At 38.5% G+C, this 21,864-nt stretch overlaps 1 protein-coding gene across 1 annotated transcript in view; it reads left to right on the forward strand.

The window, feature by feature from the left end:
* The window catches only part of aven (apoptosis, caspase activation inhibitor), a 36,236-nt gene that overhangs the window by 13,393 nt on the left and 979 nt on the right, over positions 1-21,864 (forward strand). The window contains exons 3-5 of the mRNA XM_056404773.1: positions 19,462-19,532; positions 20,408-20,503; positions 21,322-21,607. Of these exons, the coding sequence (XP_056260748.1) occupies positions 19,462-19,532; positions 20,408-20,503; positions 21,322-21,607 (453 nt within the window). The remainder of the gene's footprint in view (positions 1-19,461; positions 19,533-20,407; positions 20,504-21,321; positions 21,608-21,864) is intronic.

Consider the following 21,864-nt stretch of genomic DNA (forward strand, 5'->3'; position numbering starts at 1 on the left):
TGCACTCTCTTCAGCTGGCTGAGTGATTGTTGAAGCAGTCAGTGCTGATTGGCAGAGTTTTTAAACTGCTTTCAGTTTGCCAGGCAATCTCAGCTACCACTATCAGCTGTGCTTTTCAGTGTGTGTTTTGTGTTTCCTGTAGGTAAGACCTTACCTGTACAGATAAGCTTCTTGCTGTAGTTGCAACTATGGAAGGAGCTAAAGAAATTTGTGTGTTCATTTTCATGAGTAACTGGTTTTGTGAGCTGAGAAACAAACCGAATTCACTCAGCGGAGAGCACACAGGGAAGACGTGTATTGAGGATATCTACAGGTAGTCTTGTGAATGTTTTAAAAATACAAGTCTTAAATATATGAAAGCTTTCAACAGTTTCTCTTACCTGGAGAAGACATTGTCAGTCATTAAATGTTTTTATGTCTGATTGCATGCTGTTGTGAGACGTTATGCACCTCTTTAACCAAAAATGGGATTGTGTCAAAAGTAGACTGTGTGCAGGAGGCTGTTCAATTCTTGTCTGTGGAGTTTCAGATGGGACCATCAGACCTGTTGCAAACACTGCTAGCTACAGTAGCTAGGGAGCTCATCATCTCGTGATGGGCGAGTGTACATTTTAGCAAAAACTAAAAGGGGCTATAAGTAAGTTTTCTCTGCTGCTGAACCAGGAGTAGGTGGTGGTGGTGATGGTCAGTGGCAGGGCTGCCACTTAACCAATATTTTTCTAATGATTAATCTATCGGCGGAGGAAACAGATGAAAATATCTATTTTCTGTTTGTTCCTTGCTGAACAGGTGGTTTGATAAAGTTCTTATTGGCCTTTTACTTTTTATTGCACTTACAATAATGTAAAGTTGAGTGAGAGTTGTCGTTAACTCCAGTAATCTTCAGTTATCTTCACTTCACCTGGTTCTGTGTCTCTGCCACGCTGTGTGCTCCGTGTGTGCGCCCTGTGTACCTGCAGCCCCGCCTCTCCCAGAGAGCAGAGAGAGCAGGCCAGAGGACAGAGAAGCAGTGTGACAATAGATGATTCAGAAAATAAATACATGGTGGTGGCCGCCATAATCCATCAATGTATGGGAAACGATTTGTTGACGTAAAATGTTGTCATCAACTATGTTTACTCTGTATCGGAAAGTAACAAGACCGTCCAACAGGGCTGGAGCTAGCTGGTTAGCATGCTAACTTCAGTAGAAGAAGTGATAGAATTAGAAGCAAAGCAAGAGTTAACATTGTAGTTGCTTTCCACCGCTGGATACAGCTCTTCACAAGTAGAGGAATTGAACTTGCAATGTTTCTTTGAGACTTGTAAGTAAACAGCTATTAATGCTAACATTGGCTATATTCTTTTAATAATGGCTTAAAAATCCCTAAATGTAACTTGTTGAAGACTGAAACCCAGAAAATGCTTTCCAATTTTTTAGGACTTCTTCTGTGTCCCCAGAGTCATATCATTATGAGGATGAGGAGGAACATGGAAAAGATCAATAACAAGAGCTTGATATATTATTGACAAGAGGCTAGTCCAGGATAATAGCCATATAATATCCCCAGAAAATTCCCAGCATTCTTTGAGCCATTGGTTTTGACTGCTTGTTGTCTTTGGTCAAGAGCATCATTTAGCCTCTTGTTGCAAAGCCAAGCAAACACATTTATTCAGGACATGATCTGGCAAGATTATAAGTCTGAACACTTGGAAAAGCTCATCTGTTTCCTGCTTGTTGCTGGGTTGCTGTTCATATCAATAAGCAGTGTCCACTCCAGTTTAGAGCAGCCTGGTGACTGCTGTTGACGCAATGAGACTAACGCATTGTCACGTGTTGTGTAACATGCCATCAGCAGCCACCACACTTGTAAAGACATCAAGCCTCATACAGGTGAGCAGCAATGATGAAAATGTTTTAAAAGTATTTATAGATATACAAGTTGTCCTCAAAGTAATATTTATAGCAGGTTTTCTCAGCATTTTCTGGCCAATCAGCCGCCTCCTAAAGCTGGGCATGCTATTAAAGACCCACAGGGGTTATGTGCACATCCTCCGAAGCTGACGAGCACATCATCAGTACAGTCGGTAGTAAGACTGCAGAGGTTGGTCTAAAAGGTAGTAATGACATAAGGCAGACTGGCCCACCATTGCTTGTAAGTAAATGATAGAATGTAAACACAGTTACTCTTGACTCTACGAAAAACATTGCTCAATCGCGGTGTGGATTTGAGTTTGTAATATTTTCTGTGCTGTTTTCAGCAGCAAGGAGGAGCTCCAAAAGGACTGTAGAAATGATGTTATCTTTCAAACTATATTAAAACCAAAGACAGACAAAGGTGGTTGAGTTGCTGTGGGAACTTGCGTTGAAGCCTGGTGTTTATTTTAATCAGCTTGTAGCGAAGCACGATACTACTAGGCTTATACTGTTGATTTTAGTGCATGAAAATACAAATAGAGGGCATCTCCAACAATTGCAAATGTGTTTGTTTGTATTTAAAACTTGTCACTTATATACTATATTAATGATTCTGATTACATAACATTACAAGCATCAGTCTTCATTTATTTTTTCTTAAAAAAAAGAAAAAAGAATCATATAATATACAAGCAAATATAAATATTTCTGTCTTCCCCAACACTATTGCGAAAATAGAAGTAGCTCTTGGTAATTTGTATAATTTAAGTGTACATAATAATGTATTGTGAAGCGGCATGCCTTCATAAAATCAGTCTCTTAACCACAACAAAGGTGTGTTAGCCTTGGAAATTGTTGCTGCTTTATGCAGTTATTAGAATGGAGGATTTGGTGACCGTTGCTCATCAACCTCCAGGAGGACCCACTGAGGCGCCGCCGTTTGTCTGTCCCCTTTAGAAGTGACATCTTGCCTGAGCATCCTGAAAGGGCCACAACCGCTTCATCCTCACTGCGTGATTGAACTGGTTCAGTAGACCGGGTCCAGCGCAGTTCTTTGAAAAAAATGTTCTTTCATGTGAATATATATCGCACCACGAAGCCGCAGGCTAGCTATTGATTATTAGCAGAATGAAATGCTAAGGATATGAGGCATGTGTAATGTATCCCTCAAGGAGTTAATGTAATGAGGCACACATATACGTTGATTGCTTGATTTACGTAGATTTTACACTTCCCAGGCTTCCACCTACACAGTTGGTCCCTGTGACACCAGGTTACCAGGCTCAAGTGAATAATTGGAGAACGACATGGTAACCGTCAATTACGAGCTGTATTTATTGATGTAGCAAGAATAATAAACATTCACTTTCTTTAAAGAGTATGGATTTATTTTGCAAGTGAAGCATCATTTGGATTACATCAATTGTTTCAGTTCTGTTTTTCTAAAGAGAGAAAAAGGAACGAAAAAAAAAGAGACTTGAGTGGGTGAGATACCACCTGCTGATGCGTTCTGCTTTCCCCATCTCTCTGGCAGAGGTAACTGAAGCAGGCAACATTGTCCACAGTGCAGCAGGTTGCCAGGATCCGCCCTGAGACGCTGAAGGCTTTCGATATTTTTAGGCTGTCCAGCGGATATCATCAGTGGGGCATCACACTACACAACTTCTCGCTTTTATGCCAAAGCTGGACAGTCAGTAATGAGCGCTGTTGGATTTGGCCAGTGCAAAGTGGGAGAAACAGGTGGAAAATTCCCCTTAGACCCTGTAGACTAATGTATCAGTGAAGTCCAGGTCACTTAAAAGCTGTCAAAGTATGGATATTGTGGGTGACCATTGATTTTTGTCCACATATGATACATAATTGTGTCAGTGCTACAGTGCTACAATAACCTTCCCATCCCAAAAGCTGGGCCAATTATTTCAAACGAATGCGGTTTAGAGAGAAAAAAAACCTATTAGTCATTTAATAGTGTGATTCTCTGCCTCAATTAAAGATAATTGCTTTGTGTGCCACACACCTCCCACACTGTGTTGCTTGCCTTGTGGTAAATAACAATAGCGGCACTGAAAATAATGGCACATAAAGCTTTCCATCAGACGTGTAGCCTCCAGAAGCACTTGGTTGTCATCCTCTTCCCGCCTGAACGCAGTTTTGCATCCAATGTCAACTCGGGCTGCTCATTAGCTGTGACCAACCAAACGTAACATTTGTCATCAGTCAAATGGTCTTTATTCAAACAAACAACCAAACGGTGTGCACTCGATTCTCTGTAAACAGGCACTGCCAACGTTGGCGAACCAAGTTGACCCTTGCTTCAAGTGTTGATAATATATCAAACAGGATTTTGTAATAAGAGATCAATAGCATTTGATGGACAGATTGGCTTTTGTAGTGGCGCCTCCCTGAACTGGCCCCATTACTCAGGTTTGAGAGTATTTCTCGTTCCTCCCAAGTCCCAAAGAGCCTGCCTTTGAATATGAATGTGACCTCAATCCGCAATTGGGGGGAAACAACATGAACAAGTCATTTAAAGCTCCAACTGATCTGCAAGCAAAGTTGACTGGAGGAGGGTCTTGTCTAGACCATGCGGGTGCGGGTGCGTAGATAATATTATCGATAGCTCATGAATACACCGATCCATCTAATGCTTCACTGAATCAAAATGAGATGGTTCTTCACATCAGTGTTGAATATATTTGAAACTCAATCGACATCTTCTTGGTACGGTCTTTAAATGGCATCTGTTAGTGTACGTTCTCAATATCTCACAGGTGCAGCGTATGTGTCTCTGCTTCTTGTTAATATGAGGATGTGTTAGTAAAATGTTGTCTTCCTGCTGACTCATTGAGTCAAGTTGATGATTTTCTCTCAGCATGTGGAAGTTGAGAGCTGCTGGATCCCCTTCATGTTGATTTTTATTTTGACAAACCATCATTTTCTTTGATTGCAGCATTTCAGTCAAGCAGCTAAGAAGTAATTATAGTACAGAAATGCTGAGGTGGGCATCAGTCCTGCGTGGGAATGCGTTGATGGGGGTGTGTTGCTTTTGGTTCCAGTGAGACACTATGATACGTTCCAGACAGTCCAGTTGGACTAAGGGCTGGAGAAAGCTCTGTCAGAACTAGCTCATGTCGTGTTGTCTGGTGCGTTTTGAAAATCAAAGTGTCTATACTCACACGAGGGTGGTTTGAAAATGTGTTTTAAATGATTATCATGTCTCCAGCTTTTTAGACCGTCTGTCCTAGAAGGCATTCATAGTGCTGTACTCGGTTGTTCACATAGAAAGTGACAGCAATAACCCAAACCCGGAATCCTCTCTCACCTCGCCGCATCTGGCCGATCACAGCGTGAAGGAGGGTGTGAATGTCGGATCATCGGCTTCGGAAAGTTACCAAAATGGTCGGTCAGTTCAAGTCAATTTTTTATTTACATAACACAAAATCATAACAGTTATCTTAGGGTACGTTTCCTATAGAGCAGGTTCAGAACGTTCTCTTTACAATATTATTTACATTATTTACTCAACAATTCCCACCATGATTAATCACTTCGCAACAGTGGCAAGGAAAAACTTCCTTTTACAGGAACTATTCGACTGTGACAAGCAGTTGTGATGGAGTGTACTGGCCGCTTTACAGAACCATAAGTTTGAAAGTGTCAGACACCAAAACGCTTCTGGCGTGTTGCAAAGTAACCCACCGGGAATGTGCACTTGTACTTATTTGATTGTGTACATAGCGTTTTGACAGATGATGCTGTGTTGTGGTCCTGCAAACACTGAGCCAGAATCAATTTTTTTTTGCTGGATGACAGAACTGTCTGTGTTGGTCAGATTCATCTAAATCAGGGTTTTTTCATGCTGGGTTAAACAGGGACTAAAATATGTTTGAGCTAACACACTCAGTGTGTGTTGTCACCAGACAATGCACTGGAAAATTTGTAATCGTTCTACTCCGTACATATTTTGGTCTGTTATAAACAAATTGAAGGGATTTGTATAAATATGGTTGTTGTATGTTATTCGTTTAAGTAAATGATATCTTTTAAATCCTCAAATATCTGTCTAAAAAAAACCCCAGCATCATGTAGCTGTAGTTGCTTTGTAGAGGCTTGTACAGACGCATTTAGTCCAACCCAATTTCGACGATCAGTAAATCATTTAACTCATTGTAAATTCAATACCTTTAGGTTTTAAATTGTGGTTTGGGCTAAACTACCTATGTGAATACATCACAGAAATTAAGATTTAATCACCAGATTAATAAAAATCTGAATCATAATTGAACAGCAGATGACTGAAGGCTTACACACGGCATTTTCTCATTCACTACAACAGCAGCTTTTCTGGTAGAAGTAGCTTTTACACATTGTGTTAGTGCGGCCGTGAGCACAATGAATGAGCCTTTGCACTGTATTTGTCTTGTAAGTGTGTCTTTACAGAGTGCAGGTGGCGGTGTGTGCTTTGTGTCCGTATCATGACTCAGCCAGACAGTTATGAGTGTCTTCTGATGAATTTACCACAAGAACAGAGGAACTTGGGATTTCTGGAGGGAATATATCAAGTGGGGTGGCTGGTCTGGATATCTTGTTTGGATTTCAGCACCGCAGTGTCCTGTCACATTTCATCCGCTCGGGTGTTCAGAGGATTGAAACATTCATGCATTCTGGCAGTTTGGTGCTTATTTAAGGCGATCCACAAGTCTTTATTTAGCTGCCAGTGGGTGCATTGTTCTTATCTTCCTGTGGCCTTTGAGTGCCTCTTTGTAAAGAGAGAGAAGAAACACTACTAATGCTTCGCCTGTGAGAGGAAATTTTCATATTTCAGAAAGTCACCTTTCCCGCATCAATTTATCAAATAAAATGCAGGAATTTATGGTGTATTTACATCGCATGTTCTCTGCAGTTGTTAATCTGTCAGGTAAACAGCTAAAATGTTCTGTTTGTTCCTGATGTATAGGCTGCTTGTTTCACACTATTGACCACATTTTTAGCACCGTGTTAATCAGTATTAGCTGTGTACTCATCTCCACAGCTAACCTAATAGCTGAGGCTCCTTGCATCTTTTTAATGAGGGGCCCAGATGTCCCGGCACTCTCAGACCGATGCTTATTCCAACCACAGGGACCTGTGTGAGGAGGATACATGTGAGGCTAAAGCACAATCTCATTCTCACCTGATGAGCCAGCTGTTTAGCCTCCCTGTCATCTCTTTTGTTAGTGCTAGAACTACACAGTATGAAGACAACAGCTGTTGTTCTAAAAACATTATTTGTTTCATATGAGGAAGTGATTATTGGCCCTGTAGCTCTAAAATTGATCTTGGAATTGATTGTGATTAAAGATCAAATTAGTTGCCTGGTCTGCCCCTCAGTCCACTGCCTCACGGTCACTGTTACTCACAGGGGAGGGTTTGGTCAGTCCTGCTTGTCATTTAATGCGTCACACAGGTCAGTTTGTGCTCTGTCTAATTGTCACTTAATTTGCTTGTCACTGCTGTCGTGTCAGGTTTGTTTTGTTCCCACCAGCCGTCCAAGCCAATTGAGAGTAAAGCTATTTCTATCAGTTGTTATGATGCAGTAGACCGGCAGAGCAGATGATGAAGTTTATGTTTTGGTTATTTACAATATTTATGTAAGGGATGTTCCCAACGACTAATTTCCCTATTGATTTAAATGAATTTGAATTTAGACTACTCAACTAATCTAAAAGTAAGAAAACACTCAGAACACAGTCCAAATTGAGAACAATTTAATTGGGATCACGGCGTCTGTGGATAAGCGATATCTTATAAGTCTTATAAGTGCAGCCCTCTTTCCTCGCAGGTTAACATCCACATGCATGTGCTGAATGTGGTTATGCATTGCAAACAACCGTATTTTCATTTTCTAGATCAAAACACTGCCCAACGCGCTAGTTTTATATATATTAAAATGTTGTACATTAAAAAAATTATTAATAATTAATTTAACCGACTGGTAATTCTCTTGCTGATGAGCGATGTTAGCAACGTTTAATGTTTTTATATATATATATATATATATATATATATATATATATATATATATATATATATATATTAATTAGCATGAGAACCTAGTAGAATAGTTTTCATTATTGATTAACCTGCCAACTATTTTCACAATGAACTGATGTTTGGTTTATAAAATGTCAGTAAATAGTCACAGTCACTTCTTCCTAAAGCTCAACATGGAGTCTTAAAATGTCTTTGTTTTGTCCGGCCGTTTAAAAACACAAACATATTCATTTTACTGAATAGAATAGAACAGCAACAGACAACTAGGAAGAGAACATTTGCCTGTTTTTTTGTTGAAAAATGACTTAAAATGATTTGATTCGTGACTGTTTATGATATATGAATGTATCGACTGCAGAGGTGTACAGTAGAATATTCTTGTTTATTAGAGGAATGATTCAGTACCTCATATTTCTATTTGACCGTACTGATCAGAGCAGCCCTTTTATTTCCTGAAAAACAACAGCTACTGTTGGCTGGTAACGTTTTGCAAACAGCTTAATGGGCCAATTACAGTGGACGTCGATATCAGATGTTGGAATATGATTGATTAGATCCCAGGTAGGAAATGTGCGAGCTGCAGCCTCTTACCTCCAAACAAGCTGCACGCCAGTAAAACACATGCCTAATGAGAAGGAGGCCTCCAGTGGATTGGAGCTCCTCTGATATGACTTTGACATAAACACAGCCTCACACAATCACCATTAAAAGTTAAGAGTAAATAGCTTCGGCCCTCTTTATTGTCTCGCCTGATTTGCTCAGGATTTTAATTGCAATTAGCGCAGACAGTGATTTATCGACGCGTAGTGGGTTTCAGCGCCGTGTCGTGTTAGGCTAATTGGTTTGGTTAAAAAGGCGTGACAAGGAGCATGCTGGAGGCACCGTGGTTCTCAGAAAGAGGATTGGCTTCACATAACGCAACAACAAGTTTCCCTGAACTGTTTTTCCTGCTTGTTCCATTCCTTCCATCTTCCCTCAATCTTTCCCTTTCTTTTCGTATCCCCGGCCTTTTTCTTCCATTTTCCATCTTGTCCTCCCTCTTAGTGCTGCCAAACAATTATCAGATGGGATTTGTCATGATAGTTATAACACTCGATCGCTCTTCAGTGTTCTGTGAGCCGGCTTGCTCCATCTCCTTTCTTATCAAGAGAGGATCTGCCACGACAGCCGGTTTAAAAGAGAAGTAATCATTCACTAATCACTCGCCATTACTCTACCGGCAAATGGAGGAGGAAGAGGGAGCGGGGAATGTGTGTATTCCTCTTCCAGTCACATAAAATGTCAACATTTCACTGCAGGTGTTAGTGGAGACTGAGCAGCGGTACTGTTGCTCCTTACATGTCCCTCCTGTTTCTGTTCAGCCAGTCGCTGCTCCAAGAAAAAGACGACTAATCAAGATCAAGTCCAGACCGCAGCCTTATACAGCGAGCAGACTGGGTCTGTGCAGTGAGCTGTATGCTAAAGGTGTGGCCCGGTCAACAAGGGTGTGCATCTGTGATGTTTGTGGTCTGTGTGGCTCTGTCTGCGCAGCAACCGGCAGGGTGACCGCAGCATGCTCTGGCAAACAGGCCACGCACAGAGCAACACAACACAGGGGACTAATAGGATTATTTATATCTACACTATATTTAGAGCACATGTATGCAAAGGTTTGGGCAACAACACATATTGTTGATATTTGAGTTAAAAATGAGTAAATGCAGCCTCTGCAGCAAACGGACATTAAAAATGACATTAATGCTAAATGTTTCAGCATCGTATTGAGTAACACGGTCCACACGGGAATTGTTTCAGAACTTCAAAGTTCTTCAAACCGCGGCTCCAACTTTGGGTTAAAAAGGGAAACTGGAGTAATTGTGTAGAAGTGGTTTTTGAAACGGGGGCTGCTTTGCTATGTTGGTGTGGATGCAGTGAAATGTTCCATCAGAGGATTTGTTTGATGTAAATTCCTGCAAAATTAGATTTTTTAATTTTCGCTTGCCTGACGGGCATCTGTACAGGCCTTGAAAGCATGAAAAGAGAATCAAAAAATCCTTTGACGAGAATGAAAAAATAAAAAAACTTCATGAGCTCTCCTTTCACCTTTCAGAGCTTCTACTGATGATTATTTTCTCGATTAATCGGTTAAGCAAAGAAAACTGTGAAAAATGCCCATCACAATATCCTAGAGCCCACATCATCAGATGTCTCATGCTGTCCGACCAACAGTCCAAAGCAATTTACAATAATGTAAGATGAAGAAAAGCAGCAAGTCCTCACATGTAGGAGCCATGAACCTGCCAGAGTTTGACATTTTTGCTTTACCTAAAATGATTGACGATAAAAACTTTTTCTGATCATCTCTCTTTTGATCAATCGACTAATTATTGCAGCTCTGTTACCTTTTAAATGTCCTTTTAGTTAGCTTCAAATATGGCGACAAAAATCCTCATTGACAAAATTACATTTATATTCAGTATCTGCTGGTTCTTTGTGGCAGTGGATGAGGAGTGCGTGAAGTATAAGAAATTAAGATGCAGTGTTTTTAATGGTGAACCATTAAACCAGAAATCTTTTTTTACACACACTGACTTTGGGAGTCATGTTCTAGTAATAATGGAGCTTCAGGAAGGCGTGGTGCGTATTTTTAGAAATGACAGGTAATCACTCAAGTTACAGGACAGATCTGCAACTAATAATTATTTTCATTACTGATTTATCTGCTGATTTATTTTAGACGATGAAATGTCAGTATTTGCATCCCTGTGTAACTGTTAGTGGCAGCAATGCTTCCATTGCATGTTGCCATGAAGAAGAAGGAGGTTAGGACAGTTACAGTCTTGTCAGTTCACATCTCCTCGATCCCTCACTGAGCTCATAGCGAGGTGATACAGACGCCGTCTCGTCTTCCTGCTGACGCCGTGCCTGCGCTCACAGAGTCTCGCAGGGCGGAGGAGAGGGGTGAAGATGAACAGCGGCGGGGTGAGAGCTGAGTGGAGCTGGAGAAGAGCAGAGCGGAACAGAGAGGCAGGAGCGAGAGCACACAACACATCCCAGATATAAAAGATGAGAGCGGGACTCGGCATTAGCGAGCCATACATAGCTCAGCGAAGCCGGGGTTGCAAGCAAAAAGCCACATTTGTTAATATGGGGTTCAGCCAGCGAGGTGTCAAGAGACAGGATACCACATTATACAGAAGTTACACAATGCCAGCCGAGCCACTTAGCACACAGCATGAGTAATGCACTGTTTATTCACTGTGGAACACAGGCACCACCGCCACTGACGCAGTCATTTAAACTATGAATTGATCTTTAATCAGTTGTGGACAGTGAGGTTAGAGCTTTGCTATTATCACGTCACAGTTCAACAGAGTTCCTGTGCTGGAATGGAAACATTTCCAAAGTAAATCCGATCTTTTCCAGCTGACCTTGAGTAGTTTGGGAATGACAGAAAATGTCTGGAAAAGTCACTGCATATCGTCAGTAGCATGTAGAGACTGGTCAATAAATCAGCTGATTGACTGCCAGATATTTTCTGTTTGATTAGCTGTTTTCTATCACTGTAAATTGAACACGTTACACTTCTGGACTGTTATTTAGACACAATAAGCATCATGAAAATGTCATTTCTGGAAATTGTGGGAATCTTTTCAGCTTTCTGATATTTTGATTGATCCATTGATCTGAATCAGGTGGTTAGTAGGAATTGTTTACAGTAATGAGGGAACAAGTATTAAGCTGACATGTATGGGTCGCCCCGGTTGACCTCAGGGATGAAACCTAACGTGAACTGCAAAGTCCTTGGTTTTTATCCGGGACCTTTGTTCCATATTAGTCCCCATCTTTCTCTCTGCCCTCAATTTCCATCATCGATCATCTACTGCTTATCTGATCTTAGAGTAAACTAAATATCTTCGGGCTCTGGACTGATAGTTAATCGAACTGTTAGAAGACAGATTGTTGTTCCAGGCATTTTTCACCAAACAAATCATCAATTTAATAAGAAAATTATTGGCAGAATAGTTCTATAAGTTCTATAAGTTTTATAGTTTTGTAGCCTTGATCATGTGCACACCCCCTTTGCAGTGGTCAGTGACCCTCCGAGGGGGCCCAGCCCTGCCGCTGATCTGCAAAAATAATCAACAGATTAATTGATCATGAAAATAACTATCAGTTCAAAAAGATATAAAAGTTTGGTGTTTTTGCTTGAAGAACGCCAAAAGATTATTCATCAGAAAAGTCGATTGACTGATTGATCAACTCATCCTTTCAGTTGCCAAGATATTGATTCTCTTGTAAGAAGTTATCCGCAGCACTGGTGTTTATGTAGCAGAGCGTCTACGCACAGTTTGATTCAAATACATTTGAGAAAGCACACGGCCCTGTTTGTCACTCAGCTTGGTCCAATGATCCTCTGTAGATGCTCAACTCTGCACGTAAAACAGTGTCAGCCAAGAACAGAGAGGGGATTTAAGTCTCAGATGTGTTTGGATGAGCAGGAATGAAGAGTCGGCTTCGCTCTCTCCTTCATTTTTCTTCATTCCCCCCTCACTTGCTCACTCCTCTCCTCTCCTCTCCACACTCACCCCTCCTCCAATCCTCTCTCTTTCCTCTCTCTCTCTGTCTTGTGGAGGTTCGACAGACGTTCCTCTCATCCTCACTGGCAGCTGTTGCCATGGTCGTGTCAGTGCCTCCGAACTATCTGGGATGGTATTTCCATGGACGTAGATCAGGATGACACCGGGCTCTGAGGTGTAGGAGGGAGGCAGTTCACAGGTGTCAGCAGTTCTGTGTGTTGGACATGGACTGAAGGAGACAGAGGAAGAGGAGGAGGAGGATGAAGAGGAGGATTAGAGTCTGGGAAGATATTAAACAGAGAGGAGCAGGAGCCGGAAACAGAGTGGAAATGAGAGTGCGAGGCCGGGGTGTTTCACTGAAGCCACTTTTGAGGGGAAATCACCTTGATGCAGATTTATCATTTACCTTTTTTTTTATCTTCTGCATAGCCAGAATACAAACTTACAAAAGGAGAATAAAAAGAATAAATCACTGAATAAATAAATGAAGAAAAAACAAAAAAAACACAAACGATCACAGCACATCATACATAACAATAGCCACAGTCATAATTAAATTAATTACAAAATACAAAAGTGTATTTATACATAGAATACACAGCATGGTGCTTTACATTAATTCATGCCCTGAAAGATTTTTCAATATAGGTTCCCACATCTTATCAAGCACACCTCTCCCGACATGTGGGCAGCTTCCACATTCATTCAATAAACTTCTTTGCAATTACTGTTCCAAACAAAACGGCCATTCTTTCTTTTTTCAGAAGATAAAGAGCAGGTTGCTCCTAGAACATCGTTCACCTTTTAGCAGACAGTCGTTGAATCTTAGATCCATGATCAACAACAACAACAACATCAAAGTGAGAGGAATGAACCAAGGCACTAAATCCTGGAGCTGCTTCATTAACATGGGAGAGGACATAATAACAGTTGAATGACATGATTGTACAGGTTTTCATGATGAATCCCAAATTACGGCCTAAATGAGAAAGAGAGTCTTTAAAGCATCATAGTCTGTTTCAATAAGGATGAAGCTCTGAAGCTGATATTGTAGAATAAAGAGAAATTGTATTCAATAGAAATATTTAAATAAGAAAAATCAAGGTCAGATATACATAAAAATGCTGCATATATTTTCCATCGGACAGCAACTTTGCTGATGCCAAATATCAGCCAGTAATATCAAGCTAGACTTTAGTTTGCGTTTTTAGAGTGATGTAATTGCATTAAAAATACTGTATGTATGAATGGCCAGATTTACCTGGTGGGGGGGGCCCTTAAATCACTGCTTTAAAATATAATTGGCTAAAAAAAGATGCATTAATTAGCTATAATAATGAACTAATAGGCATAGATAATGTCTAATAGTAATAAATCATTGTAAGGCAGCTGGTCTGGGCTTTGTTGGAGTCCAGCAGGCCTCAGCATGTTAGTCAAAACGTTAAGTCGTAGTTTGTGGATTAGTCCCGTCTTTTCAGAGCTTTCTCGATGCCTCTTGAATGAACGGCGCTCAGGATGCTGATAGCAAATAATCTGAGATCTGCTTAAGATGCACACAAATGTGAATTAGGTGTGAGATGTGGTTTTCGATTTCGTGTCCACCAAATCCAGGTTTTACATGCCCAGATCGCTCCCCGTGAGGGTGGAAAGCAATTGTGTGGCCCAACATACAGGCGTCCGCCCCCTCAGCCGTCACATAAAGCTGACATTCCCATTCCCTCATCTTATCGGCCTGCCTCGCAGACATTGTAACCTCCATAATGCCCCTATTCATAAATCATCTTTTCTCTGCCTGTTTGACAGCAAGCACTCGGCCCTCAGACTAAAAAAGCCCTCCTGCAGCTTCCTCCTTTTTGACCCCCTTCACTTCCCGTACAGCCAAGCAATGAAGGACAACTGCAGATGGTGTGGAGCGTCCGTCTGAAAGGCCGGGTTTCTGTAACATAATGCAGCGAGGGCAGAGGAACACAGTGAGAGGCTGCGACTGACTGCAGCTCCCCCGTCAGATCTCCCACTGACCGCCCATCTGTGTGTGGCAGACTCACCACAGTCTGCTGTGTTCATTACTCCACCTATTATAAAAAAAGTCGGTGTTGTTGTCACTGCTGCCACACCTGATTAATGTTCATGATCAGTGTGCTTTGATCTCAGCTGGAGGGAATAATGCACATGTCCTGAGCGAGTAATTTCGGATTGATTTTACACCTTATGGCTTTGTTTGGGTTATTTTCCTCTGCTGCAGGACGTGTGCTGAAAACCTTTTTCTAAAGCTTCAGGCTCCAAACACCAGAGAATCCCTTACATACAGTGGAGTACAAAGGATCTACTGAACATGAATCTACCACAGTGCAGGAGTCTGTAGACCCTTTCATCAGTGAATTTTTCACATGAACAGGACATAAAAAGTAACAGGCTAAATTACCAAAAATTGAATTCACTGTTTTATCAGTTTCCACTCATTTTCTAGAGCTCACACTTTGATCGCTGAGGCCTTAATTTACAGATGTGATGTAGAGTCACACCAATGAATCGACCATATTATCTGATGTATCTGTGTCGGTGTGTGTGTGTGTGTGTGTTGGCCGATAATTAGCAAGAACTGCAGTAGAGACTGTCTCCATTGGTCTTCATTATGTAGTTTGTCCAGTCACAGTGACTGACGTCATATTTTGATGGACATTTTTCTCACTGTTTACTGATGTCTCATAGCTAGCTGACATCAGCATGACGTTTTTTTACATTTTTATGCCTTACTATAATATGACATTTTTGACATTTTATGCCTTACTATACTGTGACCTTTTTTTAAAAAATATTTTTATGCCTTACTATACTATGACGTTTTTTGACATTTTTATGCCTTACTATACTATGACATTTTTTTTTTTTATGCCTTACTTTACTATGACATTTTTGACATTTTTATGCCTTACTATACTATAACATTTTTTAAATATTTTTTTGCCTTACTATACTATGACGTTTTTTTACATTTTTATGCCTTACTATACTATGACATTTTTTGACATTTTTATGCCTTACTATACTATGACGTTTTTTTAATATTTTTTCACTTTACTATACTATGCCGTTTTTTTATATTTTTATGCCTTACTTTACTATGACATTTTTGACATTTTTTTATATTTTTATGCCTTACTATACTGTGACATTTTTTAAATATTTTTTTGCCTTACTATACTATGACATTTTTTAAATATTTTTATGCCTTACTATACTATGACATTTTTGACATTTTATGCCTTACTATACTATGACATTTTTGACATTTTATGCCTTACTATACTATGACATTTTTGACATTTTATGCCTTACTATACTGTGACATTTTTGACATTTTATGCCTTACTATACTGTGACCTTTTTTAAATATTTTTTTGCCTTACTATACTATGACGTTTTTTTACATTTTTATGCCTTACTATACTATGACATTTTTTGACATTTTTATGCCTTACTATACTATGACGTTTTTTTAATATTTTTTCACTTAACTATACTATGACGTTTTTTTATATTTTTTCACCTTACTATACTATAACATTTTTTTATATTTTTAGGCCTTACTATACTGTGACATTTTTTAAATATTTTTTTGCCTTACTATACTATGACATTTTTTAAATATTTTTATGCCTTACTATACTATGACATTTTTGACATTTTATGCCTTACTATACTATGACATTTTTGACATTTTATGCCTTACTATACTATGACATTTTTGACATTTTATGCCTTACTATACTGTGACATTTTTGACATTTTATGCCTTACTATACTGTGACGTTTTTTTAATATTTTTTCACCTTACTATACTATAACATTTTTTTATATTTTTATGCCTTACTATACTGTGACATTTTTTAAATATTTTTATGCCTTACTATACTATGACATTTTTTGACATTTTTATGACTTACTATACTATGACCTTTTTTTAAAAAATATTTTTATGCCTTACTATACTATGACGTTTTTTGACATTTTTATGCCTTACTATACTGTGACCTTTTTTTAAAAAATATTTTTATGCCTTACTATACTATGACGTTTTTTTAAAAAATATTTTTATGCCTTACTATACTATGACATTTTTTGACATTTTTATGCCTTACTATACTATGACCTTTTTTTAAAAAATATTTTTATGCCTTACTATACTATGACGTTTTTAAAAAAAATATTTTTATGCCTTACTATACTATGACGTTTTTTGACATTTTTATGCCTTACTATACTATGACATTTTTTTTTTTTATGCCTTACTTTACTATGACATTTTTAAAATATTTTTTTGCCTTACTATAGACGACATTTTTAAAATATTTTTATGCCTTACTATACTATGACATTTTTGACATTTTATGCCTTACTATACTGTGACATTTAAAAAAAATATATTTTTATGACTTACTATACTATGACGTTTTTTTAAAAAATATTTTTATGCCTTACTATACTATGACGTTTTTTGACATTTTTATGCCTTACTATACTATGACATTTTTTTTTTTTTTATGCCTTACTTTACTATGACATTTTTGACATTTTTATGCCTTACTATACTATGACATTTTTTAAATATTTTTTTGCCTTACTATACTATGACGTTTTTTGACATTTTTATGCCTTACTATACTATGACCTTTTTTTAAAAAATATTTTTATGCCTTACTATACTATGTTTTTTTTTAAATATTTTTATGCCTTACTATAATATGACATTTTTGACATTTTATGCCTTACTATACTGTGACCTTTTTTAAAAAAATATTTTTATGCCTTACTATACTATGACATTTTTGAAATATTTTTATGCCTTACTATACTATGACATTTTTGAAATATTTTTATGCCTTACTATACTATGACATTTTTTTTTACATTTTTATGCCTTACTATATTATGACATTTTTATGCCTTACTATACTATGACATTTTTTTTATGCCTTACTATACTATGACATTTTTGACATTTTTATGCCTTACTATACTATAACATTTTTTAAATATTTTTTCACCTTACTATACTATGACATTATTTTATATTTTTATGCCTTACTATACTGTGACGTTTTTGACATTTTTATGCCTTACTATACTATGACATTTTTGAAATATTTTTATGCCTTACTATACTATGACATTTTTGACATTTTATGCCTTACTATACTATGACATTTTTGAAATATTTTTATGCCTTACTATAATATGACCTTTTTGACATTTTTATGCCTTACTATACTGTGACATTTTTGAAATATTTTTTTGCCTTACTATAGACGACATTTTAAAAATATTTTTATGCCTTAATATACTATGACATTTTTGACATTTTATGCCTTACTATACTGTGACATTTTTAAAAAAAATATTTTTATGACTTACTATACTATGACGTTTTTTAAAAAAATATTTTTATGCCTTACTATACTATGACGTTTTTTGACATTTTTATGCCTTACTATAATATGACCTTTTTGACATTTTTATACCTTACTATACTATATTTTTAAAAATATTTTTATGCCTTACTATACTGTGACGTTTTTTAAATATTTTTTTGCCTTACTATACTATGACGTTTTTTTTTATATTTTTATGCCTTACTATACTATGACATTTCTTAAAAATATTTTTATGCCTTACTATACTATGACGTTTTTTGACATTTTTATGCTTTACTATACTATGACCTTTTTTTTAAAAAATATTTTTATGCCTTACTATACTATGGCGTTTTTGACATTTTTATGCCTTACTATCTATTATTATACTATTCAAGCTAGCTGATGACTAGATTCAAAATCTTGGGCAGATTGACAGATGACAATGAAATCCTAAAACAAATGAGATACAATGAGTTATGCATAAATGTTCGTGTTAATGAGGGAAATTACTGTAACTCCTTAACTCTTTAAGAATTCAAATTTTTTTCGTTGTTAACACACTAACTCAAGAGCAACCCATAGTATAGACTTCATACTGGCACCACAGGTAATCCTAATGGAGCATGTGATCTGATTAGGTTTTGGTTTCCCTTGCTGCATGAATTTGCATATGAATGAGGGGGAAAAAAATGAATGGAGATCCAGCTGTTGCCCTCTCCTGTTTGTGTTCATGCTAAACTGGGCTAATTGCCTCCTGTCCCAAGGTTCACACTTCTACAGGCAGACAGGAGCGTGATATCATTCATCTCATCTAATTGTTCTTGGTTGATTGTTTCATAGAAAGAAAGTGAACAAGTTTATTTCCCAAAATATTGATCTGATCCCTTTCAAAGAATAAAGCAATTCTCCACGTTGTTGCTACAGAAATGGCCTGGCTAACTGTCCAACACTGAAACATGTAAAAGACTCTCTCTGCCACATCTAAAAATATTCAACCACCCTGTTTATTCCACCCAAAATGATACAAGCTCTCCAAGTGGTGCTTCACATCTGACACAGTGTCCCTGTTGAGCAGCTGTACTGGGTGCTGTGTTTTGACTGTGCTCTCCTCTGTAGCTCAGTCAGACAACTCAAAGGTTCATCAGAGCAGTTTTCTCATTTGTTTCCATTTCCTCCATCACACCTAAACAGCTCTGATGAAGTGTGATCAGGTTCAGTCTTCACCTGTCACTGCTGCTTAACAACAACACGTCCTCAGTCTCCGTAGTTGTAAGAGCCCTCAGCCTGGTGATGTTTTGGAAGCAGAGCAGTGTCACGTGTTGGCGCTGCTTTAGCTCTCACCCGGATCAACAGTTTACACTAAGCTATTGACTGCCTTCCACAGAAACACTGGTTTAAGGTTTCAGACATGTCAGGTGTTTGTGTGTGTGTGTGTGTGGGGCTATCACTGGGCTTACAGCAGCTGGATCCATCACACACAGGCTACAGTTAACTAACAGCACTGCAGGGAGTTGACTGCAGCAGTGATGTGTCAAACTCTGTTTCTGTGTCTTTCTCAGGGGATTGCTTCACTCAATTCCGCCTTGCAGAGGAAAAAGACTGGGAGATGGACTTATTTACAGCCAGTCAGGTAAATCTATATTCCAATACAATGCCAATCTGCAGCACTCTGCATTGTTAGTTGGTCTGTCATGGATTTAACCCACTTTTCCTCCAGCGAACACTACATCTGGGTTAAAATGCAGAAAGTAGAAGGAGCTAATGTAGCATTGTCAGTGTGTGTTGGTGGGTTCCTCCAACTCTTTGGTCCAGACTCAAATATCTTGAAAAAGTGTGATTGACGTGAAACATTCGTGCAGACATTCGTGAAAGCAAGAGGATGACGTCAAATGACTTTAATGATCCTCTTACTATTTAATCTTAGTACCATCAGCAGGTCAGAGTTTTCATCTTTCCTGTGAAATATTCATGGCTTCATCACAAAATGAACTACAAAGGAGACATTTAAATAGCCTTGCTCCACCTCCACGAGTCACTCAGTTTTTAAAAGAACATAATATAGAATGATGTTGAATATCAGAACTGACAGCTTGTGAGTTTATCATCACTCATCCTGACTCTACCAGCACTCGTCTTTGTCTGTGGATACAAAGCAGTGCAACAAACACAGTCAGATTATATAAGGCTTCCTGACCTCTTGCTATTTCTTGTGTAGAGTCAGAGATACATTGTTTTGTTTCTCTTATGTGCAAGCAAGTACCGACCTGCTTTAGTAGACGACTTTTAACAGTACAGAAAATTTCACAAACAAGTTTTCTCATGCTTGGATACTTACTGCTGTTTAAGTCTCATGTTAGAATAATGCTCCAAATACTTTTGATTCCATATCCTGATGGAAATCCAGTGGGATTTAAATGTGGCTTTAAACTGTTTTCTACATCTTCAACCTATAAACATCTGGAGTCTGGCTGCAAACAGCTGCTTTTACACTTCGTTTCTCTGCAGATGTCAGCGGGGTTCGTGGACCTCCCAGCTCTTGCCCAGACCCTTCAACAGGTTCCTCTGCATCAGAGACTCAACCTGGAGGCCGAGCTGGTTCAGGTAGGACCTCTGACTGCAAAAGCTCAGTCGCACTCTGTTCGGCCCTGTATCAGCTGACGTCCAGCAGGCCCTCGTAGCTCATAAGGAAATTCTCTCTTGTAGGGCTGCAACCAACAATTATTTTCATTATTGATTAATCACTAGCCCCAAGTGATGTCTTCAGTTTGTTTTTTTCATCAACATCAATGTTCAACTGTCATATATCACATAAGAAAAACAGCAATTCCTTATGTTTGAAAAGCTGAAACCAGTGTGTTCGGCATTTCGTCTTGAAAACAAATAATCCATTGTAAGAGCAATTGCAGATCAATCGCCTGTCCATTGACTAATAGTTGCAGCTCTACTCTCTTTTCAGGGGTCGGTAAAGTAAGAAAATTAACTGAGAATACTTTTTGCTGCACATTAATTAGTATAATTCTATCGCAAAAATAATAAACAAAATTTTTAGATTGGATTCACTGACAGAGATTAAGCCCAGTGCGAGACTTAAGACAGAAATCAGTGGAAACAAATTCTTAGTGAAGGATTCAGGCTTAATCCTCATCCATCCTTTTAACCGATATTATTTGTCCTGGTCATGTGCTTAGGGATGAACTGTGAAAATGAAAAAACACTGAAGGTCAATATTCAGTGGGACCGGTGACAGGTTTATATCTTCTTTCTTTGGAAGAAAACAGATTGATGAAAGTGTTGAGTGTGATTTTTATTTATATATATATGTATGTGTGATTATTTTTATCTGATGGATTTGAAAATAATATAATAATAGTAAAACCCACTGTCATTCTTTTTTTTGTACACTAATCCTGATGTTTCAGGTCCTGACTCCAGTAGAGCTGCCCACAGTGAGCCCCGCACCTAAACAAGAAATGTCCAAAACGTCCACATTCACTCCTCCATCCACAACTTTTAAAGGTCTCAGCATCAACCAGAAAGTCCCCGTGGCTCCAACCCCAGTGTCCACCTCAAATGCTTCCAAGCTGCCAGAGGATGATGGTGATGAAGAGCTGGACCAGCTGCTCGGTTTAGAAAAACCAGTCTCAGGTGTTGTAGAAAACCAGTCTGCCAGTGTTACAGATGAGGAGAGAGTCAGTCCAGAGGAAGGTGAGTTTATTATCGCTCTCCCATTTGTAACTTATTTTTGTTTTCTAAGATCTTTGTGGAGCATTTTGTGAAGTACACTTATTTGCTTTCTTGCCAGAGTTCGATGAGATTGATAAATATGAAGCTACAGCTGCTTAGAGCTGAGAAATGGTCAGGCGCGTAACCCACTGTTTAATGGCTAATTGTTGTTTTATACCTCTGTTCTTGTATGTATCTTAAACAAGATATAATGTGTTAATTAATGAGCTTCTGTGACG

This window comes from Seriola aureovittata, chromosome 19 (genome assembly GCF_021018895.1).
Source record: "Seriola aureovittata isolate HTS-2021-v1 ecotype China chromosome 19, ASM2101889v1, whole genome shotgun sequence".
NCBI classification, from domain to species: Eukaryota; Metazoa; Chordata; class Actinopteri; order Carangiformes; family Carangidae; genus Seriola; species Seriola aureovittata.